General features: G+C 38.9%; 1 protein-coding gene across 1 annotated transcript in view; it reads left to right on the top strand.

Annotated features, from left to right (window-relative positions):
- Positions 1-740: 740 nt before the first annotated feature.
- KCTD8 (potassium channel tetramerization domain containing 8) overlaps positions 741-26,581 on the top strand; it is a 232,313-nt gene continuing 206,472 nt past the window's right edge. Inside the window, exon 1 of the mRNA XM_031435221.2 lies at positions 741-2,114. Coding sequence (XP_031291081.2) covers positions 1,067-2,114 — 1,048 coding nt within the window. The 5' untranslated portion in view covers positions 741-1,066. The remainder of the gene's footprint in view (positions 2,115-26,581) is intronic.

The following is a 26,581-nucleotide window of genomic DNA, read 5'->3' on the forward strand; positions in this document are numbered from 1 at the left end:
AGGATCAGAAATTAGGAACAAGTGGAGTAAGTTTCCTCCCTGGATTTGTCCCTTCCTCCCGAAACATTTACTAAGCATTTACTATGAGTCAAGTACTGAACAGATGAAAGGAGAAAACAGTTACATTACATACAATCCTTTGTTAGTTTTGTGAACTGATATCATATTTCAGTTTTAGAAATTCTTCAACTATATGTAGCGCATGCAGTTAAATACGAAGTTATGACATCTGAATGTAACAGAGGTTGGGGCATTTCACTCCTCACTTCAAAAACTTACAAAACCACTACAAGAGAGCTACCCCCACGTAGTCTTTTGGCAATCACTGCTCTCACGCCAACATTTGTAGTAATTTCAGATTAGGAGCCTAGCATTTTTATTATAATCCATACCTTCACCCCACTTCCCAATTTAATGCAAGCGTAAAAAAAATAGTTTTACAGAGCGAACAGAATGAGAGAGGAAGGGATGGATGGACGGACGGAAGGAGGAATGAAATGAATGAAGAAAAGATGCTGTCCTTTTTTCTGTTTTGTTTTTGGTTCCCTGCCCGCTTCTCCAGGCTCGCTGTCAAGTAGCATCACCTCCAGGCTCGGCCCTCGGCCCCGCCCCCTAGCGTCGGAGCCCCGCGGCCAGAGGCTGGCGCCTATCTCTTTAAATGACAGCTGTGGCTCGGGTCCCAGTCTGGGGCTTGACGTCAGTGCAGCCTCCCCAGCCGCGAGGAGTAGTTAGCGCCACCGTCCGCGCTCGGGGCTCGCGCCGCGCTCGCCAGCTACTGGGGCGGCGAGTTTTCTTTGCTCCGGCCCCTCCTCCCGCCCTCCCCGTGGAGAGCCGAGCGGCAGCCTAAGAGCCTCTCGCAAGTCTCTCTCACACTTCCCCGCCGTCGCCCCAGAGGAGCGGCAGCTCTTCCTCGCGCCTCCGCCGCCACCGCGGAGCCCCGCAGAGCTCCTCTCCCGCGCAGCGCTCCCTCGATGGAGCCCGGGCGCCGCCGCCGCTGCCCCGAGCCCTGAACCGGGCCGCCCCGGCCGGAGGAACGTGCCGCCCGGCCCGAGGGCGCATCAGGCGCATGCTGAGGCCGGGGGCCGCCGGGGGTGTCGGGCGCGGGTTTCGGGAAGGAGAAAGTGCTGCTCTCCAGGGTCATTTGGCCGGCAGCAGGGGGACCATGGCTTTGAAGGACACGGGCAGCGGCGGCAGCACCATCCTACCCATTAGCGAGATGGTCTCCTCGTCCAGCTCGCCCGGCGCGTCGGCAGCCGCCGCCTCCGGGCCCTGCGCGCCCTCGCCCTTCCCCGAGGTGGTGGAGCTGAACGTGGGAGGCCAGGTCTATGTGACCAAGCACTCGACGCTGCTCAGCGTCCCGGACAGCACTCTGGCCAGTATGTTCTCGCCCTCCAGCCCCCGGGGCGGCGCCCGACGCCGGGGCGAGCTGCCCAGGGACAGCCGGGCGCGCTTCTTCATCGACCGGGACGGCTTCCTCTTCAGGTACGTGCTGGATTACCTGCGGGACAAGCAGCTGGCGCTGCCGGAGCACTTCCCCGAGAAGGAGCGGCTCCTGCGCGAGGCCGAGTACTTCCAGCTCACAGACCTGGTCAAGCTGCTGTCGCCCAAGGTCACCAAGCAGAACTCGCTCAACGACGAGGGCTGCCAGAGCGACCTGGAGGACAACGTCTCGCAGGGCAGCAGCGACGCGCTGCTTCTGCGCGGGGCGGCGGCCGCCGCGCCCTCGGGCCCCGGAGCGCACGGCGGCGGCGGCGCGCCGGACAAGCGCTCGGGCTTCCTCACGCTCGGCTACCGCGGCTCCTACACCACGGTGCGCGACAACCAGGCGGACGCCAAGTTCCGGCGTGTGGCGCGCATCATGGTGTGCGGACGCATCGCGCTGGCCAAGGAGGTTTTCGGGGACACGCTCAACGAGAGCCGCGACCCTGACCGGCCGCCAGAGAAGTACACGTCCCGCTTCTACCTCAAGTTCACCTACTTGGAGCAGGCGTTCGATCGCCTGTCCGAGGCCGGCTTCCACATGGTGGCGTGTAACTCCTCGGGCACCGCCGCCTTCATCCATCAGTACCGAGACGACAAGATCTGGAGCAGCTACACCGAGTACATCTTCTTCCGTAAGTTCGCGGTCACCGCTTTTCCCGGTTCTCCCCGCCGCCTCCGCGACCCGCGGCGGGCTCGAGCCCGTCTGCGGTCCTTGCGCGCCTTCCTTCTCGCAGCAGACAAGATTTATGGTTTCGCCCCTTGCTATCTCCCTTTAGACTCCTCTCTTCTCCAACTCAGGAGAACGCAGTCCCCACGCAGTCCTCTTTCTTAACTCTATTAATCTTGTCCTCTCGCCCCCGCCCAGCTCTTGGAGCTGTTGGGCTCCTTTCTACTATAGCGAAGGAGGGCGGCGAAGAGACGCAAGCAAGAGGCTGGGGGAAGAGGTCCTCCTCCTCGCTGACTCCGCAGGACTCCTGGGGGTCAACTTTTATGGGCCCCAGTGGTGTCCCTCCAGAGGGCAGGTTGGCATCAGGTATCGCCGCGCACCACCAGGATTGCCTCCTGGTGGTGCGGGTTGGCGCAGGAGCATCCAGTTACGGGTAGTTTCGGAAGAGGGTAACCAGAGAACTGGCGACTGTGCCTCCAAAGCCCCTCCCGGGGCCGTGAGAACTGCTTGTGGGAAAGAGGTCTCCATCGACCCATAGAAACCTCCAGTTTCTCCTGTGCCAGTTGTCACCTGTAACTGATAGGCGTTTTGGACTGCAGAAGGTGGAGGGAACTAGAGACTGGTTGTCTGAGTGCTGCTGTCCGAGTTGGAGATTAGGAAGGGATATGGTGTGTGTTTGTGCGCGCGCGCGTGCGTATGTATCTGTGTGTGCGTGTGTGATTGTGTTTCCTTTCTGGGCATCTCAAGTGTGGAAGGTGGATGGAGTTCACTTCCCCGGGGGAATGAATGCAGTGATTTTATGAAATGAGAACGAGGGAGAGGATTTGGAAAGCACCTGGCATGATGCTTTTGTAGTGCGCTTCAGGAGGGGGGCTTGTGGATCAAGTACAAGAACTCCACGGAACATCACTAGGGCTTGGAGGATGGGGAACCCGGACAGGCACAGTTCTCAGTGATGTTTATAAATGGGGAGGGCCACAACTCGAAAGCTATTTGCACAAATGAAAAGCCATCTGGGATGGCTGCAGGAACATAATTTGGCAAACGTTTTTCTTTGTCAAGACACGAGATTTTAAACTTGCCTGTAGTGTTAGAGAGCTCAGTATTGACAGCCTATGATACAAATAAGCCCAGATTTAATTGTATTTCTTTGGTAATTCAGTCACTGTTTGGGATCCAGGCAATTTGTTTGCACTTTATTTTGACTAGGGAAGTGCAAAGGACCTCTCTGCACAGATCCAAGCTTGATTGGAAGTTGCCCATCGTTCATATATTCTAGTAACCTTGGAGGTAGGGTGACAAAACACAGCACACTTGGATTGTCTTTTTTAATAGTGCTAGATTTCCTGAGAAAACCATTTCAACAGAGAAGCAAAGAAAGGGTCCATTGAAGTGGTAGATATAAATCTAACTGTCTTAGAGAAAGACAAATATTATATGGTATCACTTATATGTGGAATCTAAAAAATAATACAAATTAATTTACATACAAAACAGAAACAGACTGAATAGACATAGAAAACAGCCTTATGATCACCAAAAGGGAAAGGCAGGCAGGGAGGGACACATTAAGAGTATAGGATTAACAGATACAAACTACTATACATAAGATAGGATAAAAGAATTTATTTTATAGCACAATATCTTGTATATACAGTATCTTGTAATAACCTATAAGGCAAAGTAATCTGAAAAACATATATGTATACATAACTGAATCGCTTTGCTGAAACTAACACAATATTGTAAATCAACTACATTTCAATAAAAATCTAATTGCCTTAATTATATGAAAGTATTTGTTACACAGTAAAAGGATCAATAGTCAAATCGATAGTCAGAAAAGCCACCTAAAGGAAAGAACCTTTATTAACACTTTAGATCTTAAACATTTATGTCATTTTAACATGGATATATTTCCAGGCATTTCAGAAGATGAGATGAAATGAACTTTTGACTTTTTTGTGTAGTTAGTGATTTTTGTCAGAGAAGATATAAGCATAAGTGTTCTGCAGTTAAGGTTCTTGCATTTGGAGTCTTTCATAGTTTTGGTCTTTCTTTGTCCCCTAGAAACTTGTCGACTTGAAAATGTTCATTACTTTGATTATAAAGAGATAAGACAAATTGTCTCTAAATTATGAAAAAATGCTCATAAGGTAGTATACTCAAGTTGGAAACTCAGCTAATTTAACTCATAAGATAATTTGAGAGCTATTTGAAATCCAGGATATTTCACTTGTGGAACTAGAACTGTAAACAAAATAAAATATTTATATTATGAATAACCACTTGCTACTCACGTAACTAATGAGCTCTGAAATTCATTCATAAAAGTCCCAGAAATTTAAGGGAGCAACTCATAGCCATCTTCACTGATTATCCTGTGTGGTTCTTTTGAAGTGGTATTCCAGTCAACGACCAACCAAACGTAGTTGCCATCTTCCATTTGTGATATAAAGTTTACTTTGAACACTGTTATGCATACATTTATTTTATGTTTTGTATAGCTTGCAGCATATTTTCACAAATTATTTCGGATGGGATTCCTTTTAATTTTGGCAAATGAAAATGCACTATAAAATATTTGTATTCCCAGCCAATTTAGTGTAGGTGATAATGTTTAGTATACAGAGTGTAATTATCTTGTTTGGCAGTCTCTATTTAAAAAGACTATCGATATTATTGATAAAAACAAAATTATTGGATGAACTTGTTTGTCCGCTGATTTAGATACAGAGAAGGACTTATTATCTTTTATTTCCCTGTTGACGCAGTTCTTTCAACAAATATTTAATGTATAAAATGGATTAGTTATGTTAACATCTTTTACAGTTCAGGCTACATGTATCCTTAGTAGTTTGAAACTGCTCTGAAAACTATAGAATTGGAATTTATATACTTAAACATCAATTTCAGCTCCTCACTCTTCCCCCCTCCCCTTCTTTGCCACTGAATTTCTATATAGATGGGAGGAGAGTGGCAAATGGTTGAGTAATACCAGACACTGCTATTTGTCAAATGTGTGATCTTGGTTAAATTATTTACTTGTTCTGTGTTTCAGTTTCCTCACCCGTGCAATGGAGGTTATTTAGTACAAATTTTTTAGAATTTGATAATACATGTAAAGTGCTAAGACCAGTGCTTAACCTATAACAAAAGCTTAAAAAATGTTAACTGTTAAAATTGTTAAGTAATAAAGACTATTTTTCTTGTCAGCATTACATTTAAATTTTGTTTTCTAGTAAGTATAGTTGATTTGGTTGTAAAGTTAATTTGAAAATATTTTGCAATTAAATGATTACATAATAAACTTTCAGAAGTTTGAAACAACCAATTTAATAACCAAATTCTTTCCCCAAACTTGTATTTTTCAGTCACCCGGGTTTGCCAGTCACACTCTAGTCAATTCTTTTGGATTGACTCCAACAGAACCTTTTTCTAATCTAGGGCCAAGAAGTGTTTTAATCCTCTCCATTAGGACATGAAACTGTGGCAGTTTTCTGACAAACACTGAGCTAGATTCAGATTTCCTTAAGTGCTTGTATCCAAATTGGGTTCTAACACTGAAGGTTATATGCAGGCTATTAACGATTTCATACCAGCTCCATTTGGCTACATGGATGTATGTATCTATTATCAGTCATAACTCATTGTTTTATCAAGAGTTTTAGACTCTGCAACATATACTAGTACTAGTAAGTTCCGTGTTACTCTTCTAATCCTGAAGATGGATTATCCTTTCTTGAAGGAAAACAGAGTGATTTATTGTGCTTTCTGGTTTTTTTTTTTTTTTTTTTTTTTTTTGTGGGGTGTCTGTGAAGTGCAATTGTGGCTGTTTTTAGCAATATCTAGGAGACAAGAAGGGCATTTTATGTTGGCATTATATTACATAGACAGTAGATATCTGCTTGGAATGTGACACGTACACTACCCATAATTAAAATGGGCATTTATATATATATATATATTTCTCATAATCTGTGTTCACAGAAAACTAGTACTGATTCATTGCTCCTTTTATAGTGCTTTGAGTTTTGCATTCTATGTGTTGCTTGAATAATATGTAGTGTGAAAGTATGCATTTCTCCAGGACACACTTGATATTCCTTAAATTGGTGTATCCTTTTTTGTTGTGATGTATGAGAGTGCCAGATCTAGGAATTAATACTATTACTGAACTGGGCTGTGAATTCTACTTTGTCTTAATGGATTTTTATATCCACTCTTTCAGATTTATTCTGATTTATTTCACCGTGTTGGGTTGGAGAAAGCTAGTTGAGTTGAAAACTTTCAGAAAACTATTTCAGTCCTATGTTAGCAGGCCTGTTGCATTAAAAACTTCCTAAGAAGCATCTTTAAAACGATCATTCTATTTAGATGCATGTCTTTAAAATGATATATTGTTTTCTAGTCTAAAAATACTTCTACTTTTATCACCAAACACTGATTTATGGAAAAGAACCTTGGTTGTTTTTTTTTTTTTTTTTTTTTTTTTTTTAAGTTGACTCTTATCCTCCTGGAGACTTGCTAGTTATTTTTATAATTATCATGGGGAAATTTCTTCTGCAAACACATAGCTGAATAACGTTTGAATCAACAGGGAGTAGACAACTTTCTAAAACACTGGGATTCTTATTTCATGCAAATAATTGCAATAATAATGCAAACAAAATGACAAAAACCTTGGAGGCCAAATGTTTGGAGGCTACGCCATGGCATTGGTTGCTGTTCAAGGGCATTAAACTTTTATACCTGGCCTAGTACTGTCTCTAAACTTGATCTTTTAAATAGTGTCAGGGCTGTATCTTTCCCTGACAGCCTTTCTACAGCTTCATGTGGTCAATCCTTAAGCACATAATGAAGCTAAAAGACTGAATGGCACTACAAGTTTTATTTGGCGAAGTTCTTTCTCTTTTGTAGCTTAGACTGCTAGAACTCACAATGTGTGTGCATGTGTGTGTGTGAGTGTGGGAGTATGCCTTACTTAAAAAGAAAAAGAAATCTCTTTGGGAAGAAAGATGTATAATATTTACAAAATTAGCACTAATGATTGTCTATCCTATTGATATGTTATTGGGTCAGATAGTTTAAAATGTGAAAATGATTGTCAACTTGTCATTCAGAAGCCACCCTTTTTGATAATGAAGCTAATATATGCAGTTTTAGGAATTTTATAAGAAAAATGTGAAATTAAAGGAATATCATCACCAGTAACTGCTAATAAAATCTTGACTCATTTCCTCCTAATCTTTGTTCTAAGCATATGAAGATGACAAGCATACTTTTTTAGCATTATGGTGATACTATGTCGATGGTCTGCATGTCATCTTTGTTGTGTTTTGTTGTATACATTTAAAGCAGTTATACATTTAGTCACATTTTCCCCAAGACATTGAATTTTTTATTGACATCTTAAAGTATAATACATGACTTGCCACAGATGTTATTGTAAGTAAATATTGCTGTTGAACTTTCTCCCTGCAAGCTTAGAAAAGAGTGATTTTTTTTTCAAAATATAGTATGTGTAATAAAAAAAAAAACATTTACTACGTACCTAATTTTGTGATAAATGTTTTATAGCATTGCTTTGTTTACTTCTCTAGCATTCCTTTAGCTTAGCATTAGTTCCCTGCTACTTTAGTTAGAAAACTCTGATTTGGAGAGGTTAGGCAACATCCTCAGGTCACAGAGCTGGTATGGGGCTGAGCTGGAATTTGAATAGTTCTGTCTTATTCCCAAGCCCTTACTCTGAAATATTTAAAAATAATGCCTGTTTCATACAATCAATTTGCAAATATACTTCAGTGTCTACTGAAGTACTTTACTTAGCTCTACAAGCAAAAATTGGTGGTGTGAGCTGTATATGAATGAACTTAATATTTCTTAATCTATGTTAAATTTCCATAAGAATATAGTAAATGAAGCTGATCCTTGAACAACCTGGGCTTGAACTGCGAGGGTCCACCTATAAGCAGATTTTTTTTCCCAGATAATATGTATTGCGGTTGGTTGAATCAGAAGTTGCAGAACCTCCAATACAAAGGCCAACTATAAAGTTATAACCAGATTTTCCATGGAGCAGAGGTCAGTGGCCCCTAACCCCCACCTTGTTGTAGAGTCAGCTGTGTATGTTTGGTGTCTTTACTTGATGAAAGAGTTAACTTTCATTGACTAAGGCTGCTATGTTCATGGGTATTTTTAAAATTAAAGAAAATAAAATCATTTGATTCAATTTATTTTTCTTTTAGGGGAACAAGAAATATCTATAGGTTTGATAGACTGACAAAGTTAAACAGTGCTAAGCTAGTCTTCTGTGGAAAGTTCATTTTACCCCGTGTAATAGAACACATTTTTATATGTTCTTAGAAGGTGACAAAATGAAGAGGGGGTTTTAGCTGAAATCAATTTTGTTAATTATATATAGTCTATTGGTCCTAAATCTTGGTTAATGCTTTTAAATTATATACTTGCTATAATTAGGCTGAAAAAGTATCAAATACCTTCTTAGTATTGGGATTAGCTTTTGCTGTTTTTAAAGCCTTGGAGTGTTGTGGAAGTACATCTATAAATTTGAAGAACTTGGAAAGTAATGTTTTAGGTAACCCTTCAATCTATGTTTAATTACGGATATTATTTTTAAAGCCTCTTTTGAATTAACTGCAGGGTATTGTCAGCTCTGAGCAGCCACAATCCTGCAAGACAGGGCTGGTGGCTTCTTTAATGGAGTTCATTCTTTTAGTTGTGGGAGGCTACACCAAAAGAGATTTTTAAGGACTTACCTAAAGATGAGACTAACTTTATTTACAGGATTTCAAAGTCACTCCGATAGGTGAGTTAACTCCTTTATAAGTTCTCAGGGTAACAGACCTCCAGCTGCAGACTTGAATCTAGGTGCCCTGTGCCTTCGGTCTGAACACTTCTCGTCATTCATTTTTGCGAGAGTTTCATGAAACCTAATTATCCTGTAAGTTTAGTTGTATTTTGTACTTTATGAAGTGTTTTATTCTGAGCTTACACTGCTTACAAGTTTATTTCTTAATTCACTGGTTTTTTAATGTGCCCACTGGGATCATAGTCATGTCATACTGACCTCTTGCTGTCGAATCCTCTGCATTTAACCTCCGCACTTACCTGTCTCTTCAGAGCACACTATGCATAGGGCCCTCATTGCATTTCCTACAATATGTAACTGAATCTCTTCTTTTTTTTCTGTCTTGTTATATCCCTATTTTTTCCCCTAGCTTTATTGAGAAATAATTGACATATAACATTTTGTAAGTTAACGATGTGTTGATTTGATACACTTATATATTGCAATTTGATTACCACTGTAGTGTTAGCTAACACTTCCATTTCTCACATAATTACAATGTCTTTTTTCCGTGGTGAGAACATTTAAGATCTACTCTTTAAGCAACTTTCAAGTACAGTGTAGTGCAGTATAGTACCATGTTTTAAACTGTAATCACAATGCTGTGGGTTAGATCCCCAGAACTATTCATATGGAAGTTTGTACCCTTTGACCAGCATCTCCTCCTTTCCTCCGCCCCTCTTCAGCCCCTGGTAACTACCATTCTACTCTGTTTCTATGAGCTTGGTGTTTTTGGATTCCACATATAAATTATATTATATAGTATTTGTCTTGTTCTGTCTGACTTTTTTTCTTTCTACCTAGCATAATGCCTCAAGGTCCATCTGTCTTCTTGCAAACGGCAGGATTTTCTTCTTCATTATGACTGAATAATAGTCCATTGTATGTATACACTGCACCCTCTTTAGTCATTCATTTGTTGAGGGGGCACTTAGGTTGTTTCTTTTTCTTGGCTATTGTGTATAATGCTGCAATAAACATGGAGTGCAGATGTCATTTAGATGTCCTTGTCTTTGTTTCCTTTAGGTGTATATCCAGAGTGGGATTGCTGGATCGTAGAACTATCTCTTTTCATGTTGGCTTTCCACACTGGCCTACTTTTTCCCTGAGAGTTGGCACCAAGTCTCACTTTTGTATTCTCAGTCCCCAGTGCAGTGGCTAGTACCACATTAAGAACTCAGTAAATATTTCTTTATTTTGAAGGAAAGTGCAGATTAACAAGTGAACCAGAGATATTGGAGTTTCTATCAAAATAGTTGCTGAATTGAGATTTATTTTTACTTCAATTTAAATTGCACCTATTGAACCTATTCTTGGGCTATAGCTTTGTACAAGACATGCAAGTGTGAATGAAAAGAGACCCTACATTTAAGGTGATCACAGTAAGCTTTATATAATAGTGAGTTATGTTAGAGAGGCATTACTTGGCGTGTTAACAAGAGGCAGAGTAATGACATGAGATGATGTTGAACGGACATCTATATAAAGAATGAAAATCAGTGAAATGTTAACTAAAATGTGAGACAGATTAAAATAATGTTATACGTGAAGTTGTTATGATTATAAACATACACACAGAGATGCACACACAGACACACACGATTATGTATTTGTACTTAAATGAGTGGTAGGATAGAAATTATAAGGGAACAAAGAATTAGGTGACTTTTTTTTTTTTTAACGGATGAAAGATGTTATACCCTCAGCTGCAGCCTACCCACGACCACATTGTTGAGTACTTGCCTTTCAAAAATCTTACAATGTGAAGTGCCTGCTGCCACCAGATGTGATCAGGCCCTATTGTGGTGTAATGTGAGTTCAGGAAGTATTTGTTTATGCTAGTAGGTGTCTGCAGAGGTGAGGATCCAGTAAACTCTATATTGTTATCTCTACTCAGTTTTTAAAAGATATCTTGAAAAACCGTTGAGGTATTGCTATTTTATGATTAATATTACAGTATTAGTTTTACTTCTTAACCTTGTGTCAGGGTAGTTAATGAAAGCAAATCAACTTTTCTGGCACTAACCACACATAGCTGTATGATACCTAACAGGGTGCCTGTTAGTTCAGTGTTTATTCACCTGTTTAACTTAGTTCAATGTTCGTTCAGCAGTTAAATTTGGAACGTTATATTTACCTACCGTACCCATTCTCCTATTAAATCCTACTTATATACTGGGGAAAAGAGTTGAATGCAACAAAAGAATAAAATAAATATATAGTGTTGATTTCAGGTCACCAGAATAGTGAGTGATTCAACCATTCAGTTGTGTTACTTCCGTTTCTTGCACTAGTTAATAACAAAACCCTTGGGCATAGATAGAATCCAATCCATAATATATTGCCATTTCTCTTCACCTTGTATTAATAGACATGTTCTCTAATTTCTGGTACAAGGAAACTAGGGAGAGGAGTACTGTGTTTAGAAAGAGATGAAACCAAAATCTCCTGGTCCTCACTCCTAACAAGCAAAGAGCTTACACACTTTGAATGGTTTTATACTTTTTAGTCAGATTCCTTGACAAATTCCAGCTCTAGCTTTGAGACCTTGGAAAAATAATTTAATCTCCTTGAAGGGAAAGTGAGGGAAACAATAATATTCATCTCATAGTTTTATTATGAGGATTAAATGAATTAATCCATGTAAAACACTCAGAAGACTATCAAACAGGTACAAATTAAATGCTCAATATATGTCAACTAGTGTCATTTATTAACTTAAGATCCTCCAAATACAGCTCTATTTAATTCCATTTCTCTCCATTATTAATTCATAGTACCGAAATTCTTCTTTTTGAGGAAATTGATAGTAATACCTATTCAGAATTGCTCTGAAAATGTCCCGTTATCATTAGTGAAATTAAAAAAAAAATATTGACCTTCTAAGTATAAAGTTAATTGTAACATTATTAAAATAAGTTTATTCTAGTTTGTTCTTTATTGTTTAGGGGAAAAATTCTTCCTTCCATGTCTCATGCTCTACCTTGGTCAATTTTGACACAATTAACAGTAATACTAGTATTCAGTGGTTTTTTTTTTTCAAACTATGGGGTGAATTTAGGCAGAGCACCTCTTAATCACATTTTATATCTGTATTTCTGATCAAAGCTTTTAGCTTTAATTTTCAGCAGTTTTATGCAAGAGAACAAATTGTCGCAGGGCCGGGGGCTCGAACATTGCTTAGAGTTTGGGCATTTGGCCAAGTTTCAGGCTAGATTCAAATACAGATCTCTATAATTCAAATACAGATCTCTATAATTTTAGGAAAGCTGTTAGTTTTCGACTCAATCAGCTCCTTTTGAAAGCACTGTACACATTTTGAATATAAGGTTTCTAGTTACTAGAAATCCAGATATTTGAAGAAAGCACGGAGCTCTAAGGGAGATGCTGGCAGCCATTCAGAAGTAATTCTCCAATGTTTTGACCTCTTTTCCTTTGGTTGGCGGAAGCTGCATTTCTTTGCAGGTGGAGGGTAAGGACTCATTCATATAATTCTAAAGTGACTTCTGTTTTTGATACGGAGAAGTTGCTACAGTGACAACTTACTTTATAGTGAGTCACAGGAGGAAGTAGGTGTGGTGATTAGAAATTATTGGTGTAATCTTATACAGTGATTTTTGGGATGAGTCCTTTATTTGGCTCTTATTATTTTTTTTATTGCATTAAAAATTTTGTTTTTATTGAAGTGTAGTTTACAATGTTAGTTTCAAGTGTACAACAAAGTGATTCAGTTATACATGTACATACATACTTATATCTTTCAGATTCTTTTCCATTATATGTTATTACAAGAAATTGAATATAGCTTCCTGTGCTATGCAGTAGGTCCTTGTTGTTTATCTGTTTTATATATAGTAATGTGTATCTGTTAATCCCAAACCCCTAATGTAAATTCCTAAATTAAGGATGGGTCTTTCTGATGTTGATCCTGACTTAGAATAAAAAAGAAAGATTTGGCAGTAGAAGTCTTTGGGCTGTAGTCTTAACCTTCATTAGTATGCAGATTTGTTTTATTTTGTGCTAACTTCACTTTACTGGGCTTCATTTTTCATGTAGAAAATGGTGGAAATTGTTCTTTTTTATCTTACCTCTATGAACTTTTACATATTACTCTATAACTAATATGTTTAAAGTAATCTGTGATGAGTAAAAATAGGATATTTGTTCTTATTTTAGTGTGTTGGACTGTCATTTCTTAAAGAGAATGTGTTAGTATATCGATATTAATGAAACATTTGTTGAGGTTTCCTGTTCTCCACGAAGAAATTCTAAAGTCAAAATTAGAGACTTTTCCCGGTTACCTTTGAGAAGTATTCTATAATTAAGATTAAGTTTGAATTTGAAATGGCTATGAGGTACTCCTTTTCATTTCAGTCAAGCAGACCTGTGATGGGTTGATTTAGCCTGTTTCACGGACAGTGGCAATAAAAAGATATATATTTGCTTTGTAGCAAGGAGATTTGGAACTTGTAAATGATTGTTCATGTTGCTGGTAAATGGAGCCATGAATAAATAAGTTAGGAAGTCCAGCATTGAAGTTTCTGTAGCTTTGTGTAATCATTTGCATTTCTTCTGCTGGACTGATGTGTTTCTAAGGCATGCAAGAACTATCAGAATATTTCACTTTTTACTTTCTGTGTTAGCGTGTTTGGATTGTAAAGCAAACTTAGTGGTTATTTCAAGCTGTCTGCTTTATAGCTGACACTATCAAGCCATATTTATCATTATTGTAATTTGGTACTTAGCATTCATACTGTGAAGCTCTGTAATATCCAGTATTTTGTAAAACTAAAAAAAAAAAGGGATAACAGAATTACCTCACAGTTTTAGTACAAGCACCAGATCCTAGAGACTAATGGCTATAATTTATGTTAAAGTATATGCAGTATTTTATGGGTTAAATTGTGCCCCCTGCCCCTTTCCAGCCCAAAGGTATGTTGATGCCCTAACCTCTAGCACCTCAGAATCTGACTGTATATGGAAACAGGGTCTTTACAGAGGTGATCAATTTAGAATGAGATCATTAGGGTGGGCCTAATCCAGTGTGACTGGTGTCCTTATAAAAAGGAGAAATTTTGGACATGGAGATAACAGATGTGCACTCACACTGGGAGATCACCATGTGAGCACGAAGGTGGAGCTCACGCTGACACATCTACAGGCAAAGGAATGCTCCGGATCGTCAGCAAACCCACAGATGCAAGGAGAGGAGCATGGAATGGATTCTTCCTCACATCCCTCAGGGAGAACTAAACCTTCCAACACCTTGATCTCCGACATCTAGCTTCCAGAACAGTGAGATAATACACTTCTGTTGTTTAAGCCATCCGGTATGTGGTACTTTGTTATGGCAGCCCCAGCAAAGTGCTGCAGTCATTTCAAACTCTAGTAACAAATCTGGGAAAAGTTGGAAATGCACTGGTTTTAAAACTCCCTGTGTTTTTTCAGACAACAGACTCCATTCTCGATCATTCCAAATGGAAAAGACATTTGAAGTATAATGTCGATAGCTCACAGATGTTCGGGAGGTCTGAGCTTCCAGGAGTGATTCCCATCCACACCACAGAAATATGGTTGCTACAGGTGGTGCTGCCTTGCAGTGATGTGGGAGCTCAGAATTAGGCAACTGCCATGCAGCTGCAGAGTCTAGCCACATAACCTCTGCCGTGATCTGTAACAGGGAAAGTAAGGTCACCAGCAAACTGCCAGTCTCCCCTTACTCCTCAGTTCACAAGTGTCTGGTTGTGCAACCTGAGTCACATATGGAACCCTAGCTGTAAGAGAGTGTAGGAAATGTAGCTTTAAAACCAGAAGCAGTAGTAACAAATCTTCATGGCACATCATCAGCATTGGTCTGAGTAAGCTTATTTATTATTTTTATTATTATAAAAAAATTTAAACCATTCAGTTTTTACCACTTTACCCCATAAACACCATTCTAATGTATTTAATGTGTATCCTTATATTTATGTATTCCTGAAAAATGTATATTGTTTTATTTTTCTTGTTGTTAATTTACACATTTGTGATTTTTTCATTAAGATCTCATTTTCACACGCCCATCTAAGCTAATTGGTAATTTCTGACTGCTGCAGGTTACTTCCTGGTGTACATTTTACCTAAGTAACCTCTCCTCCGTTGATCTACACTCAGATTGCCTTCAATCTGATCATGGCCAACTCCACTGTTGACCTATGTGAGAATTCTTTGAAATATACCTCAAGGCGGGGTGAGGGGGAGATTACCAGGTCATTGGAGAGGCACAGACTTCATTTGATGAAGTACCATCGGATCGCTTTCCCAAGTCAGTGCTCCATTCTTCACTTCTAAGAGCAGTTCTTGAGGATTCTATCATCTCCATTTCCCTGCCAACACTTGGCAAAATTCTGTTTTCTAAGTGTTGCAAAAATAGATGAAAAATATTTCATTGTTGTTTTAAATTTCATCTCTCTAATTACTGCTGATGGGAATATAGTTTTTGGCTCTTTAGTCATTGTCAATTAGAAGTGTATTGGAAAGATTCTGAGTAAGCCTTTCAAGAAGATTCATTACAGTCTATCTCTTTGTCCACTTTCTTCTTCCATTAAACCACAGCAGTAGTATCACCAACGATGCTCCTGCTTAACTTGATGAAATTGCCCCTCATGCAAATGAGTATTTTCCTGGCCATCCTCACAGAGAGGAGACCCAAGGTCTCACCAGCCCTGCCTCCATCTTTGGGTGATGTACCGTATGTTGTATGAGGTCCGAATGTGACTCCATTGGGACCGTCAGCTTTGAGTTAGTATGTTAATTTATAAATTATTTGTCCTCAGTGCACTCAGTAAACAATGCCAAATAGGAGTGGGATGATTTGACAGAAAGGGCTTTTGTTCTAAAAGGGGGAGAATGGGAAACGCATAGCACCTCAGGTCCACAGCAAGTCCCACCTTGCAGACAGCAGAGACTCCCTTTATTGGCAACAAAGTGAATTCCTTGTTAAACCTCTCTGGCAGCACCTGGTTCTGCCTATTGTCCTTTATGGTCCCTTTCTTTCCCTTTCCCTTCTGGGAGATTCTTTCCTGTTAATTGTCCTCTGTAGCCACATCTGAGGCCCGCGTTGGGCAGTACACCCTCTTTGTAGCTGCACAGATTTCGCAGTTCATTGCTAACTTTGCAGATGCAGGGGTTTGCAGGTTGGGCTTCAGAGTTAGATAGCCAAGACTATTGCTGGCCAGTCTTTCAGTTTCTTCAGCAAAAGAATTCCTTCAAAATTGTAGTGCACTTTTGGTCAGTTTCATGAGTGGATTAAGAGCAAAGAAAATCTTGTGTTTTGTCACTTTTAGGCCTGAAGACTCTTTCTTTTGTGGGCTCTGTGAATCACTCATTTCCCCCTCTGTTAAATTGGTGGTCTAGGAGGATGGGGCCAGCTTCGTCAGCAGGGCAGCCACCCTTGTGTGGAAGAGTTGTACCTCTCTCCTTTGACTGGTGAGAGACTTTGTGCCCCTTTGACACAGCCCATTAAGTCCTTGGTAGATGACTTGCAGTTATGTAGCTACAACTTTTAACTACTTTCGTTTGTTGTGTAGAATTAGCTGGATTTGTTAAATCCATAATTTTCCAGATTGTGGAATTGCCCTTCAACTTGTCTTTGGGGGAAAGGGAGAAGAGAGTGCCTCCTTTAGAAAAGCTGTGTTCTTTTCTCTCTTCTGGAAGGTTTGCTAGGTGGGTCTTCTAAGATTTTGTGGAAAGTGGCAGGAAACCAATACTACACACGAATATTCTGACATTTCCTACATTTTATCTCATGCTATGGCTGTCATTGGCATATATCTACCTTCTAAGGTACCAATGTAGCATAATTGGACCAAATGGTCTCCGTCACATAATGGTCATTGTCTGTGTTTTCATTTGCAACATCTTTATCCTGTGTCCAACCACCTGACTGCTTTCCTGCTACATTAAACCAGTGTCATAGTTTAGTTTTTTTTAATTACAGCAAGAGCCACATTCTCTAGTCTAAGTTACATTTATCAGCTGCATAAAACCATATGCTCTCTAGTTAGTTTAAGCTGAAAGGGATTTGTTAAGGATCCAGATGATGTCTCACAGAATCATAGGAAGGACTGAAGAATTAGACTCCAGGAGGCAAGACTTCCAGCCCCTCTGGAGGACTGGCCACTGATGGGCTGCTGCCTTTGCCACAATCAGCGATCTCAGACCGAGAATCTGCTAGCGCAGCTGCAGACTCCTTCCCCTGCAGTGCCCTGATGCCCCGCTCCCTGCCTCCCCTGAGTTCTGAATCAAAGTCTGTCGGAGGACAACTGGTTCATGCAACACGGATCCATCTAGAAGCCCATCTCAGTGGAATCAGGAAATTTGGTTTCCAGGTCTCTAGCCTCGTCATGCTAGTTTATAGCAGGCCTGTCTGATGTGACCCGCATACCCTGTGCCTCGTGTGACTTTGAGAAGAACATCTGAAAGACGGTACTTTTTACTGAAATGCCTGCAAATATTCGTATTCATACATAGTGTACAAAGACATCATTGCATAACTCCTCTTATGGGAATTCTTTTATGTACTAATGTGTGTGTGATAGAAAGGAGCCTAGTAATTTTAATCGCATCATTTCAGTGCAAGCCATCAGTGAGGAACAAGTATAAAGAGTAGGATGTCAGCCTGGAAGATAAAAAAATATATATACCTGAGGAATATAGATATTGTGGAAGTATGTGATTTCAAAATATGCATGTTTGAGTCTAGGAGAAATGAGTATCTGCTAAATGGTTAGACAGCTGTAGGCTAGTAATGCTGAAGTGCATATGGATTCTGGCAAACATTGGAGAAAATCAGAGGACCTTGGCTAGCCTTCTGCCTCTGTCACTTTTAAGTTATTGATTTCATGACAGTCACTTAAATACTTTGAGGTTATGTTCTCATCTCTCATCTGAAGAATGATTTCAGTATAAATGAGATGATACGTGTCAGGTGTTTTTAGCCCCTCAGTTGAGTTGTCTGGTATAAATTGAACCAGTAGAATCAGCACATAAATTGCCTTGAGATAAACTAGGAGGAAAAGCTGATTAAGGTGCTGTCTCTCTCTCCTAACAGGTGAGATACAAGCCGAGGGCTCTACCCCAGCCACTTGCCAGACAAATAACTTTCACATGGCACGGGAATGTGACTTTAAGTCAGGGGAGTGCAAGATATAGGGAAGATGGAAAAAAAGTACAGGCAACAGAAATGCTTGTACAGTGTAATAAATAATCCCACAAAAGCTCATGAATGACAGCAATTACTAGTTGACTTTAAATCCCCAGAGAAATTCACTGTTAAACTTGATGCAGATTTTTTTTTTCTTGCCAATCAAGTTAAGGGGATAATTTCACGTTAGATCTGCTCTCCCTTTCCTGTGGAGTGAAGTCTCACACTGTGTCTGACACTGTGTCTTGATTGAAGTAGTAAAGAGTGGTATGTACTAGTCTGGGTTTTTAAACAAAATTAAAACTGGCGATTTCTTTAGTTAGAGGGGGTGATTTTTTAAAATTAGGTTTACTTTCCACACCTTACTCAGTGAAGCTTCACACTGTGTCTGGCACCAAATCGTCACTTAGCAAATGTTTATTGATTTAATTAGGGAAGCTGTGTGTTGGGTGATTAGAGACATATTATGACTGGGTTTAAGGAGGAGGGCTCTGGCGTCAACCAGGGCTACAGACATATCCTAACTTTTTAAATTAATAACTGTGTGACTTTGGGCAAGTCATTTATTGTCCCCAAACATTGTTTCCTCTTCTGTGAAGTTATCAGAATAATTGTACATATTTCAGAGGGTTCTCTGAGGATTAAACGGTATAATGCATATAAAACTCTTGGCACAGCATCTTATTCAAAGTCAAGATTTTCTAAAGTGGACTATTTTACTTATTATTTATAAAGAACAATGGCAGTAAGGAGGAGGTGGTTATTGCCTGAACTGAATAGCAGGTTCAGGGAAGGCATCAGAGAGAAGGTGACATTGCAAATGATGGGCTGAACAGTGGGTGTCAGTGTGAGAACTTGGGAGTATTAGAGAATAGGTTGGTCTGGCTGGATCTCAGGGAAGGTGTTGGGGGAAAATCTGGAAATGCTGGCAGTGGAAAGATGGTGCGGTACATCTTAGATCGGCCAAAGGATTTTAAATCAGTAAAGGACATGATTACATATGCATTTTCAAGAAGCAACTATGGCAGCAGAGTGAGACGTGGAATTGGGGAAACTGAAGTTACTTGATTAGCTGGTGGTTACGGGCAAGGTTCAGGCTGGAGGTGAGCGGATGTGCTCCGGTGGAGACAGGGAGTAAGGGGTGTATTCTAGTGCTGTGCAGGTGGTACAGTCAATTGAACTCTGGGAGGAAAGAACTAAAGCATCTGGCAGCTGGCTGTTGAGTCATTCATTTCCTTCGCCAGGAGAATGTTTTGGAAGAAAGACAAGAAGGCAGGGGACTTGCTCTAATCTTCTGGTCAACTGGCTCTCCAAGTAAATAGATGAATGATATTTTTCTAGGAAGAAGAGATCTTATCTAGAGAACATCTTTACCAAATGATCTTGGCTAAAGGATGACTTATAGTCAGTAATTACAGAATTTATAAGGTGTGGATCCCTGGAGGATACCATATGAGCTATTCATTTCTCTGGGCATATAAGATGTAGAAGTTTTACAACTTAGTATATCTTTGTCTGTGTGGGGAGCCCCAGAAAACTTCCCTTGAATTCCTCATTGATCATTCTAGGCCAGAGAGTGAATGCCCTGTGTGGGAAGGAAGGAGTCAAGGAGCCACGTGGGATGTCCCAGACCACTCTTTGTTTCATCTATGCCTTTCTTCTTTAAATTATTAGTGAAACTTGATACTCTGATCTCTGTTTCATGGGCATCCAGTGTGATCATCTGATCCTGTGTCTTAGTTCAAACGTTTTGACCTATTGGATGTAAGGAATAGGGAGAAAAATATGGAGGATGAGTCCAGTTGGTGATTATCTTAACTGAGATACTGGAGGAGGGAGATCCTGTACGCATCCCTAAGGAGCAGATGATAAGGTCAGTTTTAGACCTGTTAAATTTGAGGTGCCTGTGTAATTTTCAGGTGATTCTATCTCAAATGCAGGCACTGGAGATTAAATGGGTGATCAGTAAATTTGGAGAAAAAGAGAACCGTGCTGAGGCTGTTGAAGGAATAGGTAGTTAAAGAGAAGGTGGTGAACAATACTGAGAAAGGCCTGTCAGACATTAGAAGTATCAGAAGAGAGAAGTGGTTGTGGAATCTATGGGAAAAAAGAGACATTTTAAGCACAAAGAAGTGAGTTTTAAGCAGAACAGTATAAATGCTTCAGAGAGTTGACCGTCGATTAAGACTGAAAACATCAATTAGTTTTACCAATTAGGAACTCATTAGTGATTTTAGAGATAATTAAAGAAAATTATAAATTTGTAGTGGTAACAAATTGTGTGATGGGGAGATAGTCTCTGGAGTGGATGCAGAAGTAGAAAGGGTAGATAATGAGGTTCATCCAGGCTTGCAGCGTCTTGGTGCGGGTGCTGTGAAGAACAGAGCAGAACTAGTTAAGGATGCTGATAAATGTACTCATTGATGCTACTAGTTTCTGTCTCCAGGATCGGTAAAGAAATCAATAAAGCTATGATAGTCCAAGGGACTCACAGTTGGTTAGAACTAGGATGTTGGTTAAAATTCTATATTTGTTTTATACTGAATTAGGATCTCTGGGGGGTGGTGCCTGAGTATAGTCTTTAAGCAGCTTTCCAGATTAATGTTCAAGAACTTCTCTAATTATAAACAAGTGGGTACTGAGAAAAATTATGGGCTTGCTAAAATACTAAGTTAAAAAATAGGACAGAAATCTGCATGCATAGAATGCTGATAATTATATTTAAAAAGATGCAAGTCTATGTTCCATGCATTTAAAAGTCTGGAAGGAAGTGCACTTAATTATTTGTAGACTGTAGGATTTTAAATAATTTATCTTTTTGTAAATATTTTAATTTTAGCTTATATATCTTTTATAATTAAAAATAAATTACAATTATTTAAAAAATTGGTAGCTAATAAATGATCTATTTCTAAATGCTGGATTATAGATACAGAGATTGAAAGGATACTGTCTTAAAGGGAGTGCTTTAATAAAGATAGAAGGAAAAGAACATTAAAGCCCTTTTATACTGGGATAAGGTATAGAGGGAAAGATATCTGAGAGCAACCTGGAGTAAAAGCAGAACTTTGTGAAAAATAAATTCCATGTACATCATAATTTTGCCTCGGGTGGTCCATCCCCTAGAAACTACAGATGTTCAGGCTCTCAGCTTCTACTTACTTTTTTGATCAAGACCTAAATTGTTCAAGTATCATGAGAAAAAAAATTTACAGATCACTCTGTAGAATCAGTGTGGTGATATAGAGGGAGCATCAGTCTGAAAAAAAGTCCGAGGTCATGAATCCAGCTGTGTTCAGAAAATCCCAAAGGCCACCTTGGAGAAATGGCTGAAATCTGCCATAGATTCCTGGTTACCTAGGAGTATGTCTGTCAAAAGCTATCCTGATAAGGATTGAGTACAGGAGGCCAGAATGCTTCCTAGAAGACTTGAACTAAGGAATTTTTTTTTGTTATTGCATTTTGACAAAGCTAGTGGTATGCCCAGTATTATCAGAGCCAGATGACTATGTCAAATTCATAAATGTTTCTTGAGTAATTATTATAACCTGGACTCTTTAAAGAGTCTAAAGAGGGATATTAAAATGTATATACGTGTATATCATGAATATTGTCCTTAACTTTCAGAGAGCTTACAATATAGGTGGTGTTTTTGTAAACAACAAATGAGACCTTTATCCTGAAAATAATGACAGACATTAAAGATACTGAGGCAAAAGAAAAGAGGAAGGGAGTAAATTATAGCAAAAAAAGCCTTTGTGAGGTGATTGCCAGAGTCCATGCATGAGATGGCCCTGGCTTGAACTGAGCTGATGATAATTGGTTTGGAAAAGAAAGGAATGCATGAAAAACATTGTGAGGAAACAATCATTAGGGCTTGTGGACTGCTTTCTGACTCCAAGGGAAGTGGGGAGGTGGAGTCCCTAACATAGACTTCTCCTCTGAGTGCCATACCTACTGATATCCCAGCTTCTGTTCACCATTTCTATGAGAGTATGTGAGTGACATGTCTGATTTACTATGTCCAAGTAGTTAACAAGTTTAAAACTCATAATCTCCCTCTTCTTTCACTCCTACCAACACCTATGTTAATTCCAGTGTTGTCCCTTTCAGTAAATGGCCGTTTTAAGCATTCTGATATAGAAACCAGAAACCATGACCCATTTCTGTACTTGTTTGTCTTTTAGAATTGGAAGGAATTGCAGGTATTTGCTAGTTTAGAAGTATTTAACCTAAGGTGCAGGGACCTCTGGCAGATCTGTGAATGCTCTGACATTTGATTCACAATTTTCTGTGCACAATCATCGGAGGATTTTTAGGAGAGAAGAAGGTTCCTGGTATTCATGAGATTCTCAAGGGGGTCTAGAATCCAAGAAAATATCGCTAGCACTAACTGATATTTTGGTTAACTTCCTCACTCATGGATGAGGAAACTGAAACCCAGAGAATGTAAGTGACTTTGGCACGGTCAAAATTCTGGCTAGACCCTAAGGTGGAACTCAAACCTAGGCCCCAAATTCCAGGCCACTGTTCTTTTCCCTTAACACATTTGGTGGTCAAAATCAAATTATTTTCAGTAGAGGTCATCACTTCTTATCCCAAATGAAACTACACTGATAGTAACCTAAGCCTGAAGGTACTTACCCTTTGCTGTGCATAAGCACAGGAAAATTCTCTGTTTATAATTTATTTCAAATTCAAACAGATTATGCTTATAAGCAAACTTTTAAAATTGTTATTTTTATCAAATTTCACATTTATGTTTTAAAATGCTATGTTGGAATGAGCTTCTTTTAACTTGTCGGCACAAGTTAATTTCCGTTATGTTTCATGTGCTCTGATCTGCCTCTGACTTATGATTCTGTTATTACCCAGCCTAATTCTGGCCGATTTTACTATTCGAAGTAACAATCAGGCTTCCACTATTATGACAGGATGTCAAAAATGACAAAGGAAACATTGCAAAAACATTTCTTTTATTAAATTCATAGTTTTACTTTTATATTAAGGTCTTTTGACCATCTGGAGTACTCTTTTGTATGTGATATTTAAAAGTAGAAATATAGTTTTATTCATTTTCGTCTATCTACTACATAGAAATTTATCTCTTATTACTACAAAGAACTTTATCCTTTTCCCTTCATTTATGCTACCGCATTACTTATCACCTTGATTTATGAAATTCCCTTTCTTGTGTAATGATGTATACTATATGCTTCAGTCTCTGAGTCTCTCTGTTTTGTTCCATTTGTTTAATTTTGTTCATACTACACTATTTTTTATTACTGTGGTTTTATGTATTCTTCCTTAAATTGATTCCTATTTTGTAGGTTTTCTTCATTATTTCTATTATGAAGGATATTTTATTTCTCATTATATTCTGCAGCTGGTTATTTGATTATGTCTAGTGTAGAGAAGTGTTTATAATTTTTATAAATTGATCTTGCATTTGTATTTGATAAAACTTTTTTTTTTCGTTTTAATAGTTTGTCTAATGGTATCATTTTTTTCTCTTATAGACCATCATATTATCTAGAGAACAGTTTTATGCCTTCCCTTCCAATCTTTGTACTTTTATATCTATGTCTTTTTTTTATACCACTTGCCAGGATTTATAATACTATCCAAAGCATATGTAATTTTGCAGTTTCTTGGACCTCTTGCAGTTCCGTAAGTCCCCTGAAATTCAATACACAGGTTGATATGAATGCCTATCTTAATTGTAAAAGAAATGTGTCTAAAATTTTTCCTTTAAATGTAGTGTTTAAGCATGTTTGCTTTAGGTATGAAGTTCATAACCATCGTCAATTTTAGGCTATTTCCTTCTATTCCTAGTTTTCTAGGGGTAGGTTTTTTTTTTGATCATAAATACATTTCAGGTTTTATGTAATCCATTTACCTACATCTCTTGAAATAATTATATGTTTTCTTTATTATATATTTATTTATTGATATGGTAAATTATATTGCTGCATCTTTTTATACTAAAATATTCTCCCAGTTCTGGGATAAATCCTACTTGATCATATTAAATTTTATTATAATATACCTTTCATTTGGCTAATATTTATTTTGGAATTTGCATACATTTGTAACTGAACAGGCCTATGCTTTTCTTTTTGTACTGTCTTTATCTAATTTAGAATAAAGATTACAGTAGCCTGCTAAAATGGGCACCGTTCCCTCTCTCTGCTTTTCCTTGAAAGGTAAGAATTATCTGTTCCTTGATGTTTGGAAGAATGCACCTGAAAATCAGCAATGCCAGAGAAGTTTACAGAGGAAGGGACTTTGCCTTTTTAATTTCTTTAATACTTATTACTGTATTCAATTTTTAATATTTCCTTTTATACTAATTTCATATTTTGTATTTTTCCAGAAATATATGTTTTGCCTATGGTTGCATGTTTAGTACCATATGGGTGCTTATAATATTCTTTTATCATTTTAATATCCTTTTGTGTTTACAGTTATTTCTTCCTCACTTCTGTTTTTTATTTATCTTCTCTCTCCTCTTTCTCCCTCCTTTTCTCCCAAAACTAACTGCCAGAGTCTGTTTATCTATTAATCTCCTAAAAGCTTTTACTTTTTTGTTTTCCCTCATTTTTGGTGGGTTTGTTCCCTGTGTATTGATTTTTGTCAGTGTCTTTATTATTTTCTTTCTCCTCCTTTCTCTCGGTTTGCCATGTTGTTCTTTTTCCCACTTTCCAAGTTCAAGGCTTGGCTTATTTTTTTCCAGCCCTTTTTCATTCTTGATGAGTGTACTTAAATTTCCACTTAAATGATACTTTATAAGTGTCATAGACATGTTGATAGGGATTATTCAGTTTGTACTATTTCATTTCTCTTTTCTGTTTTAGGATATGTCATTTAGTAGTATTTGACTTGGTTCTAGATACATTTTTTTCAGTTCCTCTTTTTTAGTGGTTGCTAGTTTTTATAGCTTTGGGTCAGATATTTTTGATATAGATGCTGTTAATACCGGCTTCTTTCTGGAAAATGGTGTGGGACAGACAATAATTCTCTTAAAACAATACTTAGGAGAGGCAAGAGCAGGATCCCTCCCCAAATTATCTTCTGATTCTGTGCCTAGCCACGCCCTGCCACATGGTGTTATAATCCCACAAGAATTTTCTCATAGTTTAGAGAAACTATGAGAATCTATGGTTTCCTGTGTCTTTTGTCCTAAGGGTGAATTTTGGGGGAAGCAGCAGTAGCCTGGGCTAGTTTGCCATCTTCTCAGGAATGAGGAGGAGCATTAATTCTTTCAGCATTCAATAACTATTGATTGAACTATGACAGTGTCCAGAATAGTTCGAGGTGCTGAGGCTTAAGTGGTGAAAAAGACATACCAATCTGCTTAGTGTGTCTTACCTACACTTTCATTGATAAAAACTTTTTGTTTTTAAGCCAAAGTGAAACTTCTCCTATTTATAAATGCAAAACTAACTGATTTGTCAGAATTAATGCCAGGCACGGGGATACTCACTGTGCGGAGGCGTGGAAGACTGGTTGACTGCAGTGTCTGCTCTGTTTGCTTTTGTTCTTTCAGACGCAAATAGATCAAAATTAGTGAATTACATTTAATTGTGGAAATAATCTATAAGAAGTGGGAACTTTTCTTCTTTTTCAAACATTATTCGAAAATCAGAATGTTGAGGCTCCCCCGGTGTATTTCCTAAGGCTGCCATAACAAAGAACCACAGACCGGGTGACTTGAGCAACAGAAGTTTATTTTCAGTTCTGGAGGCTAGACGTCTGAGGTCACGGTGTAGGCAGGGTTGGTTTCTCCCACGGCCTCTCTCCTTGCTTGTTGACAGCTTCATCTAGTTTCTTCACATGGTTTTCCCACTGGTATGTCTGTGTCCTAATATCCTCTTTTAGTAAGGACACCAGCTGTATCAGGTTAGGGCCCACCTTGCTTATTTTATTAAACTGTAATTACCTCTTTAAAATGACCTCTTTGAAAAACCTTATCCCCAAGTATAGTCACATTCTGAGGTACTCGGGCTTAGGCCTTCATCATACGAGTTTTGGGAGGGTACACTTCAGTCTATAACCATGGAAATTATGTAACCATGAAGTGTTTCTTAATATTATAACAAGTGTTTCTGGTAGATGTTCTCTGTGGTTAAGTTAGCAGAACTATGTATCATTTCCATAGGTTAACTTTTGAGTTGACTTTTTGGAGTGTTTTAAATCATGTAACTATGTGTTTTGCTTTTCGAGGCTAAAGTTTGATGCAACTACTAAACTTATTTTTGGTGGACAAACCTGAATTATAGAGGAACAACCTCGCACAATTATATCAAACCGGACTGCTTTCAACTGGTATTTCCCGAACAGGATTTGAGTCTCTAACTTTTTGTAAAATTTTTTT

Source organism: Camelus dromedarius, chromosome 1 (genome assembly GCF_036321535.1).
Source record: "Camelus dromedarius isolate mCamDro1 chromosome 1, mCamDro1.pat, whole genome shotgun sequence".
NCBI lineage: Eukaryota > Metazoa > Chordata > Mammalia > Artiodactyla > Camelidae > Camelus > Camelus dromedarius.